This window comes from Psammomys obesus, unplaced genomic scaffold (genome assembly GCF_907164565.1).
Source record: "Psammomys obesus unplaced genomic scaffold, mPsaObe1.curated_primary_1811, whole genome shotgun sequence".
Lineage (NCBI taxonomy): Eukaryota > Metazoa > Chordata > Mammalia > Rodentia > Muridae > Psammomys > Psammomys obesus.
Window position 1 is genome coordinate 587,864 of NW_026591918.1, and position 18,425 is coordinate 606,288.

Consider the following 18,425-nt stretch of genomic DNA (forward strand, 5'->3'; position numbering starts at 1 on the left):
CTTAAAGGAGGTCAGTTTTGCTTTTCCCACTTCTTTTTGAAGAACATCAACCACACTACTAACCCTTAGGAAAGACTAGATTCCCATCATAACCCAGCAATATCTGCCAAGCCCCACTCAGACATACTGAAATACTGAAACCTGAAAGAGAATCAATCTGGTGACAGTGGACATAACTGCTTGTAAGAACTCTGGTTTCACTGGGAGGGGAGAGGGTCAGTAATAGGAGTCCATAATTAACTTCTTAGTAAGTATTACTATAATTTGGGAGCATGTTGTATGCAAGGCTCACATTTGGAAAAATACGAGTTTAAAGAAACATTAGCTTTCATTTAATTATTAATATTGTAAAATCATTTATGTTTATTCTAGTCTCTTGAACTCTTATTACTTAAAAGTCATTATTTCTGCCACAGCCAGTTGGAATGTACTTCATCATCGATTTAGATTTAATATTGTTATTATTCTATTTCCAAGACAAAGCTGAGTTAACTTCAATTAGTATATATGGGAAGGGAAAAAGGACCAATTTTTTCCCATAAGATACAAGAAAGTAACCAGAAGTATCATTGGTTCTTAAATATTTTAAAATAAAAATCATCTTTGTTTTTACTTTCCTGAATGTCCATTTTCAATGCTTAGAAATTTTCATTTCAATTTATTGTGTGTCTGCATGCACCATGCGTGTTTGCACATGGAGGTGAGAGGGCAACTTTGAAAACAAACAAACAACAGGCAGTGGTAGAGCCTTTTTAATTCCAGCACCTGGGGGACAAAGGCAGTGCCTGTGTGTTCAAGGCCAGCTGGGCTACACAGAAAAACCCTGTCTGAGACTCACAGAAATCCACCTGCCTCTGCCTCCCCAGGGCTGGGATTAGAAGCGCCACTGTGTCCAACCTCAGAAGACAGTTTTGGGAGCTGCTTCTCTCCTTCCATTAAGTAGGTACTGAATATTAAACCTGTTACCACACTTGGCAGCAAGCATCTACCACTGAGCCATCTGGTTCACCCTAGGTGCTACTTTCTATATAGCAGAAAAGTAACACCATCAAATGCTTGTATAATTACTATACTGCTCCTCTTTCGCCCAGTAAAAGCCATCCACTAATTGTTTTGTTACCTGCAAGGCTGCAAACATCATCATCTCTTCTTCCGTGCACTCGATCTCTTCCAGGAGAAGAGCCCATTTGGCCTGCTCATAAAGCTGATTGATTCTGATGGCGTCATACTGCAGAACAAAGGGAACATGGTCTGTGACAGTGTTTTCAATACCAGAAAGTCCTCAGCAAGAACGTGCTCAGCAGTTAAGAGCGCATACTGCTACTGTGGAAGAACGGAGCTCAGGTCCAGCACCCACGTGAGACAGCAACTGCAGCGCCACGGGGTTCTGATACCTCTGGCCTCTGTGGGCACCTACAATCACACACACCTAAATTTTAAAGTAAGTCTTTAAACAGTCTCTCTTTTAAAAACTATTTTATGAGTGTTTTACTCTCGTGTATGTGTGTATGCTACACGCACGCCTGGTGCCTGCTGCATCCCTGGAACCAGAGTTATGGACGGCTGTGAGCTGCCATGTGGGTGCTGAGAAGTAAACCCAGATTCTCTTAACATCACCTTAACAGTGATCCCCTCTCTAATGCCCCTCCCCCACGTTTCTGAGACAAGGGCCTGACTATGTAGCCTTGGATGGCCTGCAACTTGCTATCTAGTCAAACTTCTTAAACTTAGAGATCCTCCTGACTCTGCCTCTTGGTTGTTGCCATTAAAGGCACACAAAACAACAATCTAGCTAAATACTCACTTTTAAAGCATCATAAAAAATTAGTATAGTTTTTTAAAGCCTTTTATTATCAAAATAATTAATTCTAAAAAAAAGGAAGAGCTCTATTATTGTTAGATACATCTAATTTTCCATTCAGAATGGCATAAAATATGACAAGACAATTACATGGGGATGTGGCTTAGTAGGTGAAGGGGTTGTCAGCATGAGAGAGGATTTGATCCCTAGCACTGAAAGGAAAAAAAGGGTTCATGTAACAACTAAGTGTTACAGTTTCAATGTAAGAAATCGAACTTCAAGTGGGGTGTGGTGGCACATGCCTATTACCCTGGCACTTGGAAGGCTAAGGCAGGAGGACCTTTGATTTATAGGCCAGCCCAGGCTGCACCGCAAGGTCATTCTGAAAAACAAACAAAACAAACCCTACAAAACTGGCTACAGATACACCCCTGTACTCAGCACTCAGAGTCTGAGGCCAGCTGGATTTCATATTAAGTTCTAGGCAGCCTATGCAGAATGGCTGGGTTCTGTCTCAAAGAGCAAACACAGAATAATTGGGGGGGGGACTATAAAAAAAAAGAGGAATCTAGTTGGAAAAAAATTAAAACAGGATACGAATAGAGGTTGTTTTTAACACTGCTACTTTGACTTGCCAAAATGAAACCCAGTGAGTACAAATTGATTACTTTGGGAAATACCTTGCTCACAGAGGAAAAACACCCAGAGAGGAAGAACTGTGGAAGGAGGAGCTACTTTAAGTATCCAAAGCTGACAATACCTATTTTTGGAAAGTATGTTTATCTATGTTATTAGATAACTGTCCATTTAATTATATTAGCAAAATGTTAAACATTCCACACCCAACCTACAACTAAAAGTAGATATGATGTGGTCAAAAACTATCTTTCGGGGCTGGAGAGATAGCTCAGAGGTTAAGAGCACTGGCTGCTCTTCCAAGGGTCCTGAGTTCAATTCCCAGCAACCACATGGTGGCTTACAACCATCTATAATGAGATCTGGTGCCCACTTCTGATGTGCAGGCAGAACACTGCATATGTAATAAATAAATAAATAAAATAAATCTTTAAAAAAACAACTATCTTTCCTATTTTTATTACATGTAGTTTGCTGTGTATATGTTAGGTAAAGAATCACACGCTCATATAACAAGACACTAGATTAGAGTTTCTCGATCTGTGGGTTGCAACTCTGCGGGGGGTATGTGTATGTGTGTAATGACCCTTTTGCTGGGGTCTGGGGTTCCTGGTATCACTGGAAAACAGATATTTCACTCTGACTCATAAAAGTAGCAAAATCACACTTATGAAGTAGCAACGAAAACAATTTCATGGTTGGGAATCACCATATGAGGAACTGTGTTAAAGGACTGCAGCGTTAGGAGGGTTGAGAACCACGGCACTAGCTAAACACAATTCAGACATAAGGGTGACGGCGGCGAGCCAGCAGGCTCTCTCCCAGGCTGGAGACGGGGCTCAGAGGTTAGGAGCACTGGCTGTTCTTCCAAGGTCCTGAGTTCAGTTCCCAGCAACCACGTGGTGGCTCACAACCATCTATAGTGAGATCTGGTGCCCTCTTCTGGTGTGCAGGCATAAATGAGGCAGAACACTGTATATATAATAAATACATAAATCTTGAGAGAGAGAGAGAGACTCTACCCAAAGAATCCAAACTCTGTGCTACCTTTTTTTTTTTTTTTGGGGGGGGGGGGGAAACCAACAACAGATTTTCAGAGCAAAGTTAAATTGTAGCAGAAAAGCAAAAAGTTATAGCAGAGCAGGCTCACTAGTCACAGAGATCAAGTAACAATGACTAGATAAGTAGGATAAAATGTAGATGACAAAACAATACAAAGCCAGGCTTTGTACTTTATTGAGTTCATCTGTAATCGCAGCACTCTAGAGACAGAGGCAGGTGGATCTCTGTGAGTTCAAGGCCAGCTTGGTTTACATAGAGAGTTCCAGGACAGCCAGAGCTGCATAGTGAGACCCTGTCTCAAAGACAAAACAAAATAAAGCAAAAAAAAAAAAAAAAAAAAAAAGAACCCTCCCCCCAAAATACAAAGAATAATCTTTCAGAAAATTATTCTTTATCTTATTTAATATACAGTGTTTTGTCTGCATGTATGTCTATGTAAAGATGTAAGATTCCCTGGAACCAAAGTTACTGTGAGCTGTCATGAGGGTTTTGGGATTTGAAACCACGTCCTCTAGAAGAGGAGTGCTTTTAATCACTGAGCCATCTCTCCAGCCCCAGAAAATTATTTTTTACCTCACAATATATTTGCAGATGGTAAATTTTTGAAAAAAAATCAGTACCTTTGGAACACATATAAAAAAAGTTATCTTAAAAAGAGAGAAAAGAAGTTTAAACATGGTTTCAACCTAGAAAAATGCCAGATTTATTTAGAACCTTTGCCAAAAGATTTGGGTTTTGAGTGTTACTCAAAACCTGCTACAGTTTCCTAACATTCAAATAAGAAGAGGAACAGAGGCTGAAAAGATCCCTTTAAATCCTTGGTACCTTTGGATTCAAATCAAAAAAGCTGTAGTACTTGAATCGGAGCAGCAGGGCCTCGTTTTCCTTCACATCTTGCTCCATTAGTGACCTTGAGGAGTCAAGCCACCTGGACAAAGCAGAGAAGCGCACTGAGCAAACGCACGCCATCCAACACTCCTCCTCCACAGGGAAACTCTTAGCAGACCCCTGGCCTTGTAAAACTTACCAGTGGCCAGGCCTGGTGGTGCATGCCTTTTAAAAATTAATTCCAGTGCTTGGGAGGCAGAGATAGGCCGATCTCTGCAAGTTTGGAGCCAGCCTGGTCTCCACAGAGGTTTCTAGGACAGCCAGGGACACGCAAAGACACCCTGTCTCAAAAAGCCCTAAACTTACCCTTGGTTGGTTTTTGCTTTATCAAGAAGAGCTTGAGGCTTGAACATTTTTGCCAGTATTTCTGGTGATGTTACCGGCTGACTGACAGCAAGTATCCCGGGATTGCCTTCTGACAGGGCACTGTCACCGAACCAGGCAGAAGTCGGTGACAAGGGGCTTCCATCATGAGCGTCGTAAGTTGGGGTCATTGTTTTGCTGTAAAGTCCCGGGCTGGAATATATGCTTCCTAGTGAGTGAGAAGAGGTGGCCGTGAGGAGTGGTCCAGAGTCTTATTATAGTAACGACAGACACTACGGTAGGAAGCACACTGAGCCACAAGCCTCAATCTGGAAGGAAAGCCTTAGTACATTATTTACCTGCCTCCAAACATGAAAGAACTCTGCTCGCACATTAGAACACATAGTACCAAAGCGTGGCTGTGTAATTAAACTGGCCAAAATTCTGAGGAACAAGCCGGTTTGGAGGAACTAGGAAATAAGGCTCCAGCTGAAGCGAGCAGACCAACACTGTGCGTGATTGCAGTGAGGCTCACCTTTCAGAGGGCCAATGTAAAGAACATCAGTGCCTACAGGAGAGGAAAGAAAGGGGTTCAGAAGGCAAAGGAAAGGCAACAGAAGGCGAAAGAATGAAAAGGAAATGGGAAATAGGAAGACAGACTTTCCCCAGTTGTGAAACCTCAGGAGTGTCAATATAAATACAACCTTTTGTCCAATGCAGAATAAAGCTGTGCTTTAATCAAGCACACTTGAATTTGAACTAATAAAGTCAAGGCATTACCTCACTGATCTCAGGACCCCTCAGTGACAGGTACAGTGGAGGCTACATAAATGAAACACACTAGCTAATGATGGATGCTCTTTGACTTGAGTAACAGAATTAAGGAAATCAAAGACATTAAGTAAAAGCATTGTCTTATACTAGATCCTATCTTTTTTTTTTTTTTTTTTAAGATACAGTCTCACACCATGGTCCAGGACCACTTATGGTGGTCCTCTTGACTCACTCTCTGGCTATAATCGCAATTTGTAGAAAGGAAATGGCAATTGCTGTTACACTGTTACTGGGTATGGAAAGAAGAGTAAGCATATACTCTCCCGGCTAACTGAAGATATACCTAGGAGCCTCCTTCCACCTGTGCCAGCACAGGAGCTGGAAGGGAAGGGGGCAGTGACATGGAAGGACTGTCACTGAAGGTAAGTGATCCTGTCAGCCATCCAGCTGACCTGGTATTTCTGTGGTCCATGCTGTGCTCAAACAACCTGCCAGTCTGGGTGCTATGAGGTAGAGAGGTCTGAACTCTGTTCCAGCCTTTACAGCAGGCACTGGGCTACAGCCTGAGGCACCATTAGCTTGGGGAGTCAGTCATGACACTTTTGGGCAATGGTGCCTATACTTACCTATGGCAGGAAATCACTGCTCCAGCCCATCTGGGCAGAGTGATTCTGCTGAGGAAGTACACAGAAAATACAGTACAGGAAAATATTAACTTCTAGACAGAAACCTGCTTATTTAAAAGATCTGATGAATAAGCCTTTCACCAAAAAGGTCAGAATATTGACCGTTTTCCCCCTAGTACAATGTCCTAGAATTATTTAGACCTGAGTAAAGTTAAAACTGACCATTCTTCATGGTGTTTCCAATACAGGAAGTTAATATGTTAATATGTTAATAGCTTCACCTTCAATTTCCTATCGTCTGTATTCTACAAGTCATAGTCCTATTTTTCTTACGGATACTACAGGGTAACAACTCATTCAGTATCCCACCAAATCTATTTTCACCCTGGAGAACAAACTGAGACACTGAGGCTGAAGGACATGGCCACAGTGGAGAGCTAGCAGGCCATGGAGCCATGCCAGGAACCGGCCCCTCTTGGTTGCCTGCACCCTGCCTTCACGCATAACAACTTATCATTCCCAAACCTTGTGCGTCGCATTGCCAAGAATGTTGGTGCCATGGCAAGTGAAGCTTCAGTAAATAGTTCTGTGCGTATTTCCCAATTCTAGTTGCATTGCTGGGTCAGAGGGTACTCATAGTTTAAATTCCTTCAGGTCCAGCTCAAAGGCTAACCCTAACTATCTTGTTTTCCTATTTGCCCGCTTTTGTATCTATTTCAGGCAGAAATCAAATATGGAGTAAGATGAAGTAACAGATTTAGTCAGCAACAAAATATGAAAAATAACTTAAAACAGAAGTAGCTCAAAAGAAAAACAGTGCAAAGATACTACATTCTACACACACAATTCTACTACACACAATTCACTACTGATAGCAAAAGCCTCCCACGGCTCTTGGGAGGGCTGCTGCATTAGAACACAGTAAAATGACCACAAACAAGATGCTACAGGGGGAGGAGAGCTTGTAGGGTTTCCTTAGGATATCATTTGCTGTCCATTTCTCTACCAAACCAGCGCGTCTCCTAAAAGAGGAATAACAACCTAAACCACCACGGCTCAACCATGATAACCACAAAGCTCAAAGTTGGTGAAAAGTGAGTTGTTGTGCCTTCTTACACTGTCACTATTAGCGTAATAGCAAGCAGGAAAAAGACCCTAGACAATAAACCACAGCCAAATTACCCACAGCTTCCAACGCCGCTAGTATCTCCACACAGTTTTCTTGTATTTTTCACACTCAGAAGCTATTCCTAGTCATCTGTGTCTTAGAATTCCTATGTACAGATAGTCACCATTGGTTTCTGGGCTACACAGCTCATCCAGCTTACTGTATTCCAGGAAGGATACTGACCAGATCTTCCATGTTACAGTGTCTAATGTGGATGATCTCACACTACTTGACTATACACACAGTATACAGTGGAACGATTCCTTAAGGAATTGGAATTTATATTTTTCTTTATGCTAATAAAAGTTTAGAAAAATCAGTAAAAGCTAGACTCTGGCCTTTGGCCACTGAAACATTGCTAGAATTAAGGGTCTTTGTGTTTTCAGTACAGGGGGAGGAGAGGGCAGGGGCATGTGGCTTAGACGATCAGAGCTTTAGCTGTGGGAAAGACAGCTCACAGACCTCAGCTCACCTTTTCTGGGTGTCTGACTCAGCCTGAGCGTTTCATGCTACCTCTTAGTCAGAGCTGAGTTGAGAGGATAACATTAGCATTGCATATCGTCCTGTTTGGAAAATAAGTGGCTCCAACAGCAGCAACCTTTCAACACAACCCTGGGTTCTCCTTTCTTCAAAAGGTACGAAGGAGCTGGAGAGTAAGACTGCTCTTTCTCAGAGGACCCAGGTAGATTCCCAGCATCCACAGCAGCTCACAGCTGTCTCTTAACAATTCTAGGGTCTCTGACACCCTCCTCTGGCCTCTGTGGGCACCGTACACACATGGATGCACAAACATGCACACAGGCAACACACCCACACATAAAATACATCTCAAAGTGAAAAAAAATCTAAAAGGTCTCTTGCAAAGCTGTCCAGTAGTACCCTTAGGACAATGAGAGCTGTCAGGAAGTCAAGCCTGAAGAATGACACACAGTGCAGAAGTAAATAGTAAGGAACTAGGCAGAAATTAGTCAGGGAAGATCATGAACTCCTCCACCCCCAAGAAAAAAACCTAGTGGGTGTGGTGGCTCAGGCCTGCAGGCAGCAGAAGTGTGAGGGTCACCACTCTTATCTATATGTGTGAGGTCAGGCTCCAGCCAGACTCCATCACAAGGGCTCCATTCAACTGAGAAACAAAACCAACTTGCTGAAAGCAGTGAGGACCAATAATTATGAAAGAGCATGGGGGAGGAGATGTAAGGATCTGGTGCTGGCAACTGGACAGGTAGCTTAGTGCTCAGAACTCTCCTTACTCTGCTCTTCTAGAGAACCGGAGTTCTGTTCCCAGCACCCATGTTGAACCACCAGGACCTCAAGCTCCAGGAGGCCTGACACAATGTTTTGGTGTCTTCTGGCACTGCGACACACGTGTACTCCTCTCCCTCCAGCACTTCTATAGAAGGACTGAGACCTCCGCCAGTGGGCACACAGCCCTACGTAAAAGATCAAAAAAGGAGCATGCACGTGTTTATGTTCTGAAGACATCCCTGGCCCCAAGGCATCCTTCTGGTGGGAGAGCCCTCCACTGTCATGTCATGCTACACCAGGCGACTTCTGGGGCCAGCGCAGGCCATGTGCTCACCTGAGCTTCTACTCCTGCCTGTGCGTCAGAGCTCCTGCTGTCTTCCCGATCTGCTAGAGCGCCTGACAGAGCTCAGAAACTCCCTCACGATACCACTAACTCACAACAGGAGGCTTCTCAGGCATAGCCAAATGGGCACGTTACATGGGGTGTCTCCATCCTCTCTAGGAACACTGCACAGCACCTGGGTAAGCTCACCAACCTGGAAGCTCCAGCTCCCTTTCTTTTGGGGTTTAAAGAAGGCTAAATTACAAAGGCACAGTGGTCTTGGTTATCACTATGGTTTAGCTGGGATTGTTCCCCAGGGACGGAAGGGGCAAAGTCTGGTTTCCAGTGTGGCAGCATTAAGAAGCAGCAGGATCTGCCAGGCGGCACTCAGGAGGCAGAGGCAGGTAAAGCTCTGAGTTCACGGCTAGTCTCGTTTACAGAGGGAAGTTCCAGGACTATAAAGAAGAACCTTGTCTCAAACACAAACAAACAAACCCAACCAAATAACCAAATAAAAAACCAAAAACAATAAAACAAAACAAAACAAAAAGGCAAAGCAAAACAAAACAAACACAGGATCAGGTCACTGGAGCATTTCGTTCAGAAGGAAATGAGATAATGCTTGTAGGACTCTCAGCAGGTTCTTTTGAGGGGTTTAAAGGTCTGAACTGAGTCCTACTCTGGCATCTTTTCCTTCCTGCGTGGTAATGTATGTCGTCAGCCACAGATCTTTAAGCATGTTGGCATCATGCCTGTACCCACCACACTACCAGCTCAAGAGATGTCTTTTCTGAGCTTCTGGTCACAGGTATGCCACACTGCAGCAGTGACCAGCTGGCTTCCAGCCCCACCAGTCGGTTTCCACCCGTCCCTTCCACAGATGTCTGGGAGGCGCAGAAGGCGCCAAGCCTCTAGTCGTATTGCTGGTTTCTCAGATAATCAGTCCCATCCTTCAGGGCTTTCAAAAGTTACCTTATTAGCATAGACTCAGGTGTGGCTAGACAGCCCTTGCTGTGAGCAATATTACAAGAGTTTTGGGCCTCCACCTGTAACACTGAAGGAGGAACAAAATGTCCTTTTAAAAATTACATCCAACTATTCTCTTTTACTGTGTGTGCATGTGTTCTATCACCCATTTCCTCCTCCAAAAGTACTGATTAGAAGAAAATTCAATAATCTGTCTAAAATGCATTTTCTTTGTAAATAATTCAGAAACCAACTGCTCTGTAACACGCCAATAACTCCATCAACTTTCCTACACGGGCTTCTTCAACTACTCTGGAGGCTCCTCCCCCAAGGGCTGGCCCAGCTGCAGTATCTACCTCTTGTACTTTTCTTTTACCAGGAAGATCACTGTCAGTTACTATTCTTTCTGCCAGTTCTTTACAATAAAATTCTGACCTCTGGCACATCTTTGTAGAACTCAGGAGGCAGAGGCAGGCTAATCTCTGAGTTCAAGAATAGCCTGGTCTACACAGAGAGACCTTTCTCAAAAAATCAAACTTAATTCATAAGCTAAATTCCTCAATCCATAAAACTGAATATACCCTAACTGAGATGAGTGATGTTGGCCCCTGAATTCCTAGCACGTTTTCTACTTCAGTTAGCATTTATGTATAACTTATTTACATATAAAACCTGTTTTCAACTAGCCCGTAAGCAACTTGAGCAGTAGGTACGTGGCCTCGTCTGTGTTTCTCAAAATACAGCCAATATGTGAGTATTAACATGATTCGTGCTTCCCTGTGGCGTAACTCTAGCCTCCTTAAAATGTGGGTGGTTACACATCTACCTCAAAGGCTGGGGTGGGAACCCAGTTTCCATAAGTGCATTCCATAGCTGTGGACAATGCGTGGTTTGTACTTCATGGGTGTTGGCTTTCATCATCACCGTGCCAGCATGTAAATGGCTAAGAATGAACTCCATCAGTCAACCGAGTTCAGACATATTCATCATATATTAGGACCCTAAGCAACAGTAATGTAAACGTGGCAGCCATGTTCCTGCGGCCATGTCCAGGGTTAAAGCACTAGAACCTGTTTAGTCTTCCTATCTGCCTGGTGTGCGTCATATGCTGAGCAGGCAGTCTTAGTAAAGAAAAAAGTGAGAAACTTCTTCTGTGCAGAGAATGCACAACTATTAGAGAAAGGACTGGGTGGGATTGTGAAAATGCTTCTCAAAGGAAGGACTCCTAAAGAAAAGGGTAAAGACACAAAGAGACCAGGATATGCAAAACACAGAAATGTCCTTACACAATTAAGGTTTTAGGTACTAATATCAACAAAATAGTGATTTTTTTTTTTTCCAGAATCTACCTATTGAAAAGCTTATAATTTCTGCAAACTAAAAAAACTAAATCCAATCATGGAACTATTCTGTTCAGACTCTCTGAGCAAAGAAACAGATTCCTTCCTCATTGATTCAACTATTAACATATGCTAGGGCGACCAGCAGGACCTGCACAGCACGGTGACTGAGGAAGAGGGTGACAGGGACTGGACCACTCTCCTGACCTGAATGAGCCCTGTATCCTTAACAACAGACACACAGTTAGCATCCTCACGGCCTGTCTTTGCTTAGTCTGGGTCTTACCTGATCCAGGAGTGATAAGGGGTCCTTCCAATTCAAGCGCTTCGTCTTCAGACTGGTCATCTAGCTTTTTCTTTTTTTTCTTTGTGGGATCTCTGGGCTTTTTTAAGAGAGAAAGTTCTTCAGGGTGTCTTATATCTGTTAAGAAATCAATTAAATGAAATTGGTATAGTATGAATTTGCCATTTCCTTCTGTGTTTGTGGATGTCAGTGTCCTGCCCAATGCTGATACCACATGGAACACTGACGTATGTCACGATAACAATCCCCAAAACCTTCAGCAAGAGATTGTTTGCCTAGCTCACACGAGGTTTCCATTCTCAGCACTGGAGAAAAAGGAATCCACCCAAAGCGTTAATTCTTTATTAGCTAATACACGCAATAGCCTCAAGGTCCAAAGAATGTACAGGGCACAGAATGAACATCCACTGGAAGTAGTGGTACATGCCTTTAATCTCAGGCAGGTGGATCTATGCGACTTCAAGGACAGCATGGTTTACACAGTGAATTCCAGGACAGCCAGGGCTACATAACAGAGACTCTATCTAAAACACACTGTCCAAAAACCAGACAGAAAATCCTAGAACTCTTATTTATATATTCATCTTTATCTAAGAATTTGTACTATCTGGTACCAATCATTTTCTATGTCATAAAGTACATGTGGCACATGCAGCATATGTAATGACTGTCTTACTAAACGGGTATTTTCTTTTTATGTGTATGGGTTTTTGCCTACCTGTATGCCTGTGCACTGATTATGGGTATGAGCCACCATTCGGGTGCTAGGAATTGAACCCTAGTCCTCTGGAAGGACAGCCAGCACGCTCAGCCTCTGAACTACTTCAGCAGGCCCAGGTAGGTATTTCTTATATATTAGATTCAGTATACACCATGCTCCTGAATTCTAAGACTCAACATTATCCCTTCCCCAAAACTAGTGGGATCTCAGTCAACTCCCCGATAGTTGATAGACAGGTTAAAAACCTCTCTGTGTGTGTATGTGTGTGTATACACACATACCCATGAGAGCATGTGTGGAGACCAGCAGTCAGTCAACATCAGTTATCATTCTCAATCACTCTCTACATTATTTTTGAAGATAAGCTCTCACACTGAACTTGGAGCATACTGACTGGCTCGGCTCCACCTCCCAGCACTGATGTTAGAGGTACACAGCATCATGCCCAACTCTTCACATGGACGTCAGGGATCCAAACTCCCGTCACGGTGCTTATGTAGTAAGTGGTTTCCTTATTAAGCCAACTACCCACCCTCACAGGCTATAAGTCCATACAAAAACCAAACAATTCTAGAACAGACAACACAGTCCTTGAAAAGATTAGAACTGGTGGGACTCAAGACTAACTGATTTCAAGTCATTATGAAGCTATAGCAACAGAGGCGGTCAGAAAGTTGACTAGCAGTGCCAAGGCAATTCAAATGGAAGGGAAACTCGTCAACAAACACTGCTAAACAATAAAAGATTCGCAGAGCTTTAGAAGAAAACATTAACACTTTCCTAACTCAATGTGTTAAAAATTAATTCTCAATGAACTGTCGACCTACGTCCAACAGTAAAACTAAAAGACCCACACAGATCAGGTTGCTTGGAAAGGACAGTGGTAGTTTGGTTTTTGTTTAATTTTCATTCACTCTTCATCCATTCATTCATTGTACAGTGTTCTGTCTGCATGTACACCCGCACTCCAGAAGAGGGCACTAGGTCTCACTATAGACAGTTGTGAGCCACCATGTGGTTGCTGGGAATTGAACTCAGGACCTCTGGAAGAACAGCCAGTACTCTTAACCTCTGAGCCATCTCTCCAGCCCAGATAGTGGCAGTTTGAATGAGAAGGTCTCGCGTGCGTGCGTGTGTGCGTGCGTGAGTGCGTGCATGTGAACTCTTGGTTTCCAGCTGGTGGCGCTGTTTGAGGAGGTTGTGAACTTGTAGGCTGTGGAGTTTTGATGAAGGACTGCATCCCTTTGAGGTGGCACTTATCCAGGGATTTCACTTTGCCCCACTTCCAGTTCACCCTCTGTTTCATGCGTATGTAAAGCCTCCAGCTCTACCACCATGCCTGCTGCATGCTGGCATGCCTCCCTTCATGATGGACTCTGCTTTCCTCTGTAAGTTACTTTTGGACAACTGTCAGTGCAACAGGAAAGTAAGGAATACAGGCACATATCCTCCTGTGCCACTCCACAAACTGCCTTTAGGGCTGGGGCGGTGGCTCAGCAGTTAAGAGATCTTGCTGTTCTTGCAGAAGGCCCATGTTTAGCTCCTAGCACCCACACTAGGTGGCTCCCAACCATCTGGAATTCTAGTTCCAGAGGATCTGGCTCCTGATGCCATAGGCATCATATATGGTACATGCACACAAATGTAGGCAGGCACTCACACACGAAAAGACACAAATCTCTTAAAAAATTGTCTTTTACTTAAGACAAATTAACCAGGGGGCTGGAAATATGGCTCAGTTAAGGCTGTTCTTCCAGAGAAACCAGATCTGAGTACCAACACCACACGGAGGCTCACAAACCTCTGTAATTCCACTTCCGGGGATCTAATGTCCTCTTCTGGCCTCTGAGAGCATTTGGTACACAGACATACACACAGGAAAAACATGCATACACATAAAATAAAAATAAATAAAATTTAAAAATTAACCAACCTGCATTTTGAAAGGTACTGTTCAGAAAATAGAGAAGCAATATGTTGGTATAAAATGTTTGCAAACATATCTAAAAAACTTGTGTTCAAAATATGTAAAGAATATATACAACTCAAGAATAAGGCCACTTGGCTAAAGGACAAACTGTCAATGAATGGCCCAGAAGTACATGGAAAGACAATGGATGAGATAGCACTATACAAACCACCCACCCCCTCAGAGCAAAGCACCTGCAAAAGCACACAGGTGGGAACTATGACACGAGGAGAGCTACCTGCTCTCATATCCAGCTAGCTGGAATGGGAAATGAGAAACTATACAGAAACAGTTCCTCAGTTTCCTACAGTTTAAGCATGTCTCTAGCACACAACATGGATATTCTCCTATAGACCCAAGAAATTGAAAAGCACATTCATAACAGCTTTATTCATAAAGTCCAAACTGGGCATAACTCAAATGGATTTAAAAAATGTGGAATTTGCATATTACTGGAAACGGTGCTCATACAATGAAGTCCATTCACGAGTAGGAAGAAACAACCTATTAACACAATAAAGTGAATGATTCTAAACTAAGTGAAAGAAGCTAATTTGAAAGGAGAAAATTCATGATTAATATCTAGGACTCCACTAATAAAATTCCACAGAACACCAACAAATCTCAGTGACAGACAGCAGATGAAAAGTACCAAGAGGGAAATTGCCAGAAGATGGAAACAGTTTATTTTTGCACTGTGGTGACTTGGGTGTTGAAGCAGGGGGACGGCAAGTTTAGGCTGGGCTTTAGGGTCCCAGAGTAATTCCGTCTCAAAAAAAAACCACACCAAACACGTCAAAGTTGTACCTCTTCATGGGCAGAGGCAGCTGTGTATTGGTTATATCACAATCTACTTCATTTGAAAAATAAAATAAAAGGCCAGGTATTTGGGGTGCAGGCACTGAGGAGACAGAGAACTCTGTGAGTTCAAGACCAGCCTGGTCTACATAGTGAGTTCCAGGCCAGGCAAAATCACCTAGTGAGACACTTATCTTAAAAAGAAAAGGAAAAGTGCAGAGAGATGGAAAAGCCAAAAAATACAGAAGAGGGAAAAGAGCAGCAGAAAGCAGGCTGCAACAGACACTCACCCATGGAACCACAGTCTTACAGCAGCAGCCTTCCAATTTTCAGAGGCTCACAAAATTACATTTGACCCACTAGGATGAGTCAGGAAGCTCTCTGTCTGAAGGAAACCTGACACTAAGATCTACCATCTGGCTGAAGACTTCAGACACACAATTTAAGGTAAGAAACACCCAGTCAGATTTCCTGAACTCAAACCCAAGATCCTTGTTTACCAGAACTCAGGCAAACTACCCAGCCTGCCAGGGTCTGAGCTTCTTTATCAAGTGCCATAAAAATTAAGGGACAAGAATTTTTTTTGGTCTTATTTACAAGTCTCCTTTTGTTCATGAGACATACATTCCCCAACCCCCAACTGATGCCCTGCAACTTCAGATGGTTATCAAAGTCTACAGTGTTTCTTGTGCATACACACCTATAGAAAGTGCACTCCTAAACCAGGCACAGTAAGAGATTAAATGGCGACAACAAGAAAACAGAGCAGTCACTACATAGACTGTAACAAGCAAAAGTCATATAAATACAATCTTGCCAATATCTGTGCTTGCTGTTCCTATGGCACCTGAGACTGTTCTTCAAGGGCACTTTCAGGCTTCTGTGCAGACCTAAATTGCCAGCATTGTGTATTTTGCTCTCTGAGACCACAAGGACTAAACACAAAGTGTGAGAGCTAACCTGCTAACTTGATGGCTACTGGATGGCTAGGGCAAGGTGTGTGCACACAGCAGTCACACTAGACAAAGGGTCATTTACCACTGGGTGAGATTTATCAAAAGGTGAGATTTCACTACACTTATATCGCTGTCAATTTGGGGAGTTTTCCATTCAATGACCATGTCTGACCACTGGTAAATGGGATCTTGGGGAGTGAAACTACAGACACAGTGGGACTATCATCTCATATAATGTTTTCTTCTAATTGTAAATAAATATATATATAGTTGTGGTAAAAACTGAAAATAGAAAAAAAGTATGGATTATTTATAAATGCTCCTTTTTTTCCCTTCTTTCTCTTTCTGTCTCTCTGTTCCTATAAGATCTTGCTATGTAGTCCTGGCTGTCCTAGAACTCACAATGTAGACCAGGGCTGGTCTTGAACACAGATATCCACCTGCCTCTGCCTCCCTTTAAACATTTTGTTACCAAAGCATAACTATGTAGATAATAATTTTAACACCTACATAGCATTCTCTGTAAATATAATGGCCATTTCTTCTGATACTGATGTCTTTATAAATATTTCCACAAACACTTATGTTCATCTTTTTCCGTATCATGTTTCTTTTTCTTTTTTTTTTCCCCAGAGCTGAGGCTCGAACCCAGAGCCTTGCGCTAGGCAAGCACTCCAACTCCTCATGTTTCTTTTTCAATTCAGTTTTGTGAATGACTGCATTGATTACTACCAGAAGTCATGACAATTTTAAGGCAAAAGTGGAGCAAGAAGGCGTGTATCTTATTTTTTAAAAATTATATGCATTTTTTTGTCTGTTTAAAATTACTTGGGTAGAGGGTCTCAGTGAATGACTGCCTAGATCATGTTGGCCTATTGATATGTCTGTGGCTCTAAAACAATAAAATCAATGGCATTTCCAGAAAATGAATGGAACTGAAGATGACTGTTTATGTGAAATAAGCCATATTGATATGGAAAGACCCAGAGCACTGTGGACAGCACCATTCTCTGGGTTTGGGTTTTGGAATGTCTTATGTGAAAGGGAATTTTTATCTAGAATATATAAAAAACTCGAGACATTAAGGTTCCCTACTTTCAATCATCCAATCAAAAACAGGCAAATGAATTACATGGAAGAAATAGAAGGGCTAGAGTGATGGCCCAGTGGTTAACAGCATAGCACTGGCTGCTTTTCCAGAGGACCTAGGTTTGATTCTCAGCACCCACATGACAGCTCACAACTGTCTGAACTTTAGTCCCACGGGATTCAATACTGTTTTCTGACCTCCATGGTCACTACAAACATGGAGTGCATAGACATACACAAAGGCAAAACACAAATAAAATCAAAGATTACAAAACTCTAAAGGAGAAGAAATACACTGGTGAGCAAAGAAACGCCAATAAAAACTACACTGAAATCCCCTCTCACCCCAGTGAGAACGGCGGTCATTCAAAGTTCCAGTGTTGGGGCAGAGAGACAGCTGAGCAACTGAAGAGCCCTGGCTGCTCCTCCAGAGGACTCAGGGTCAATTCCCAGCACCCACATGGCAGCTCACAACTGTCTGTCCAACTCCAGCCCTAGGTGATCTGATCTCCTCGCTGGCTTCCTTGGGCACCAGGCACAGACGGCGCACTGACACACATGCAGGGATCCACATCCACAAAATAAAATAAGCCCTTATTACCAGTGAGTGTGAACTAGCGCAGCCACTATGGAAATCTGTGTGGAGCTTTCTCAGAAAGCTGTGACAGGCTGCGCAATCACGCAGATGAACGGACAAAGAAACTGTGGCACATACAACAGAGTTTCATTCAGCTCTAAAACAATAAAAGTAATGGCATTTCCAGGAAAATGAATGGAACTGAAGATGACTGTTTATGTGAAATAAGCCAGTTAAAGACAAACATTCCATGTTTTCTTATAGTCAGAATCTCTCTCCATCTTAAGAAACACACACACACGAATGACACATAAACATACACATGTGTGAGGACCATGAAAGTAGATGGGGATTATGTGGCAGAAGAAGGGGCCAAAGATACGAAGAGAAAGTAAGAGGTAATGGGGAAGAAGAGATAAACACTGCATTGAGAGAGTCGAGATTCGTCAATATACATTCACACATCAAGTCATGAGAACAGAAGAAAGACTACGGGGGGAGAAATGGGCGAGTGATGGGTGGGATATGAAGTGCAGTAATACATATGTAGAAGAACGGCATATGGAGCCTGGCATTTTGTACAGCTAGTGATACCAACAAAAAATAATACAGCATATTTTTAGCTACACAACGAAGAAGCAAGGATTTCCTTTTCTTTTCGAGGCTAGACTGGAACAAACTATGTTGACCAGGCTTGAACCAACCCACAGCGATCTTCCATTAAAGGTATGTACCACCACAGCTGGCTTCACTCCTATGTATTCAAGATGCAAAATTAACTCATCCTTACGTGTGGCTTTTGGGTCTGATGCCTCATTACTGTGACTGGGTATGTTCAGGAACCCAGAAGATACTTCAGGTGAACTTTCTGATCTGTACT

At 42.8% G+C, this 18,425-nt stretch overlaps 1 protein-coding gene across 1 annotated transcript in view; it reads right to left on the reverse strand.

Annotated features, from left to right (window-relative positions):
• The window catches only part of Fermt2 (FERM domain containing kindlin 2), a gene marked incomplete at its 5' end in the record, with an annotated part of 77,317 nt that overhangs the window by 12,486 nt on the left and 46,406 nt on the right, over positions 1-18,425 (reverse strand). Inside the window, 5 exon segments of the mRNA XM_055612321.1 lie at positions 1,121-1,228; positions 4,325-4,427; positions 4,694-4,919; positions 5,226-5,258; positions 11,418-11,552. Of these exon segments, the coding sequence (XP_055468296.1) occupies positions 1,121-1,228; positions 4,325-4,427; positions 4,694-4,919; positions 5,226-5,258; positions 11,418-11,552 (605 nt within the window).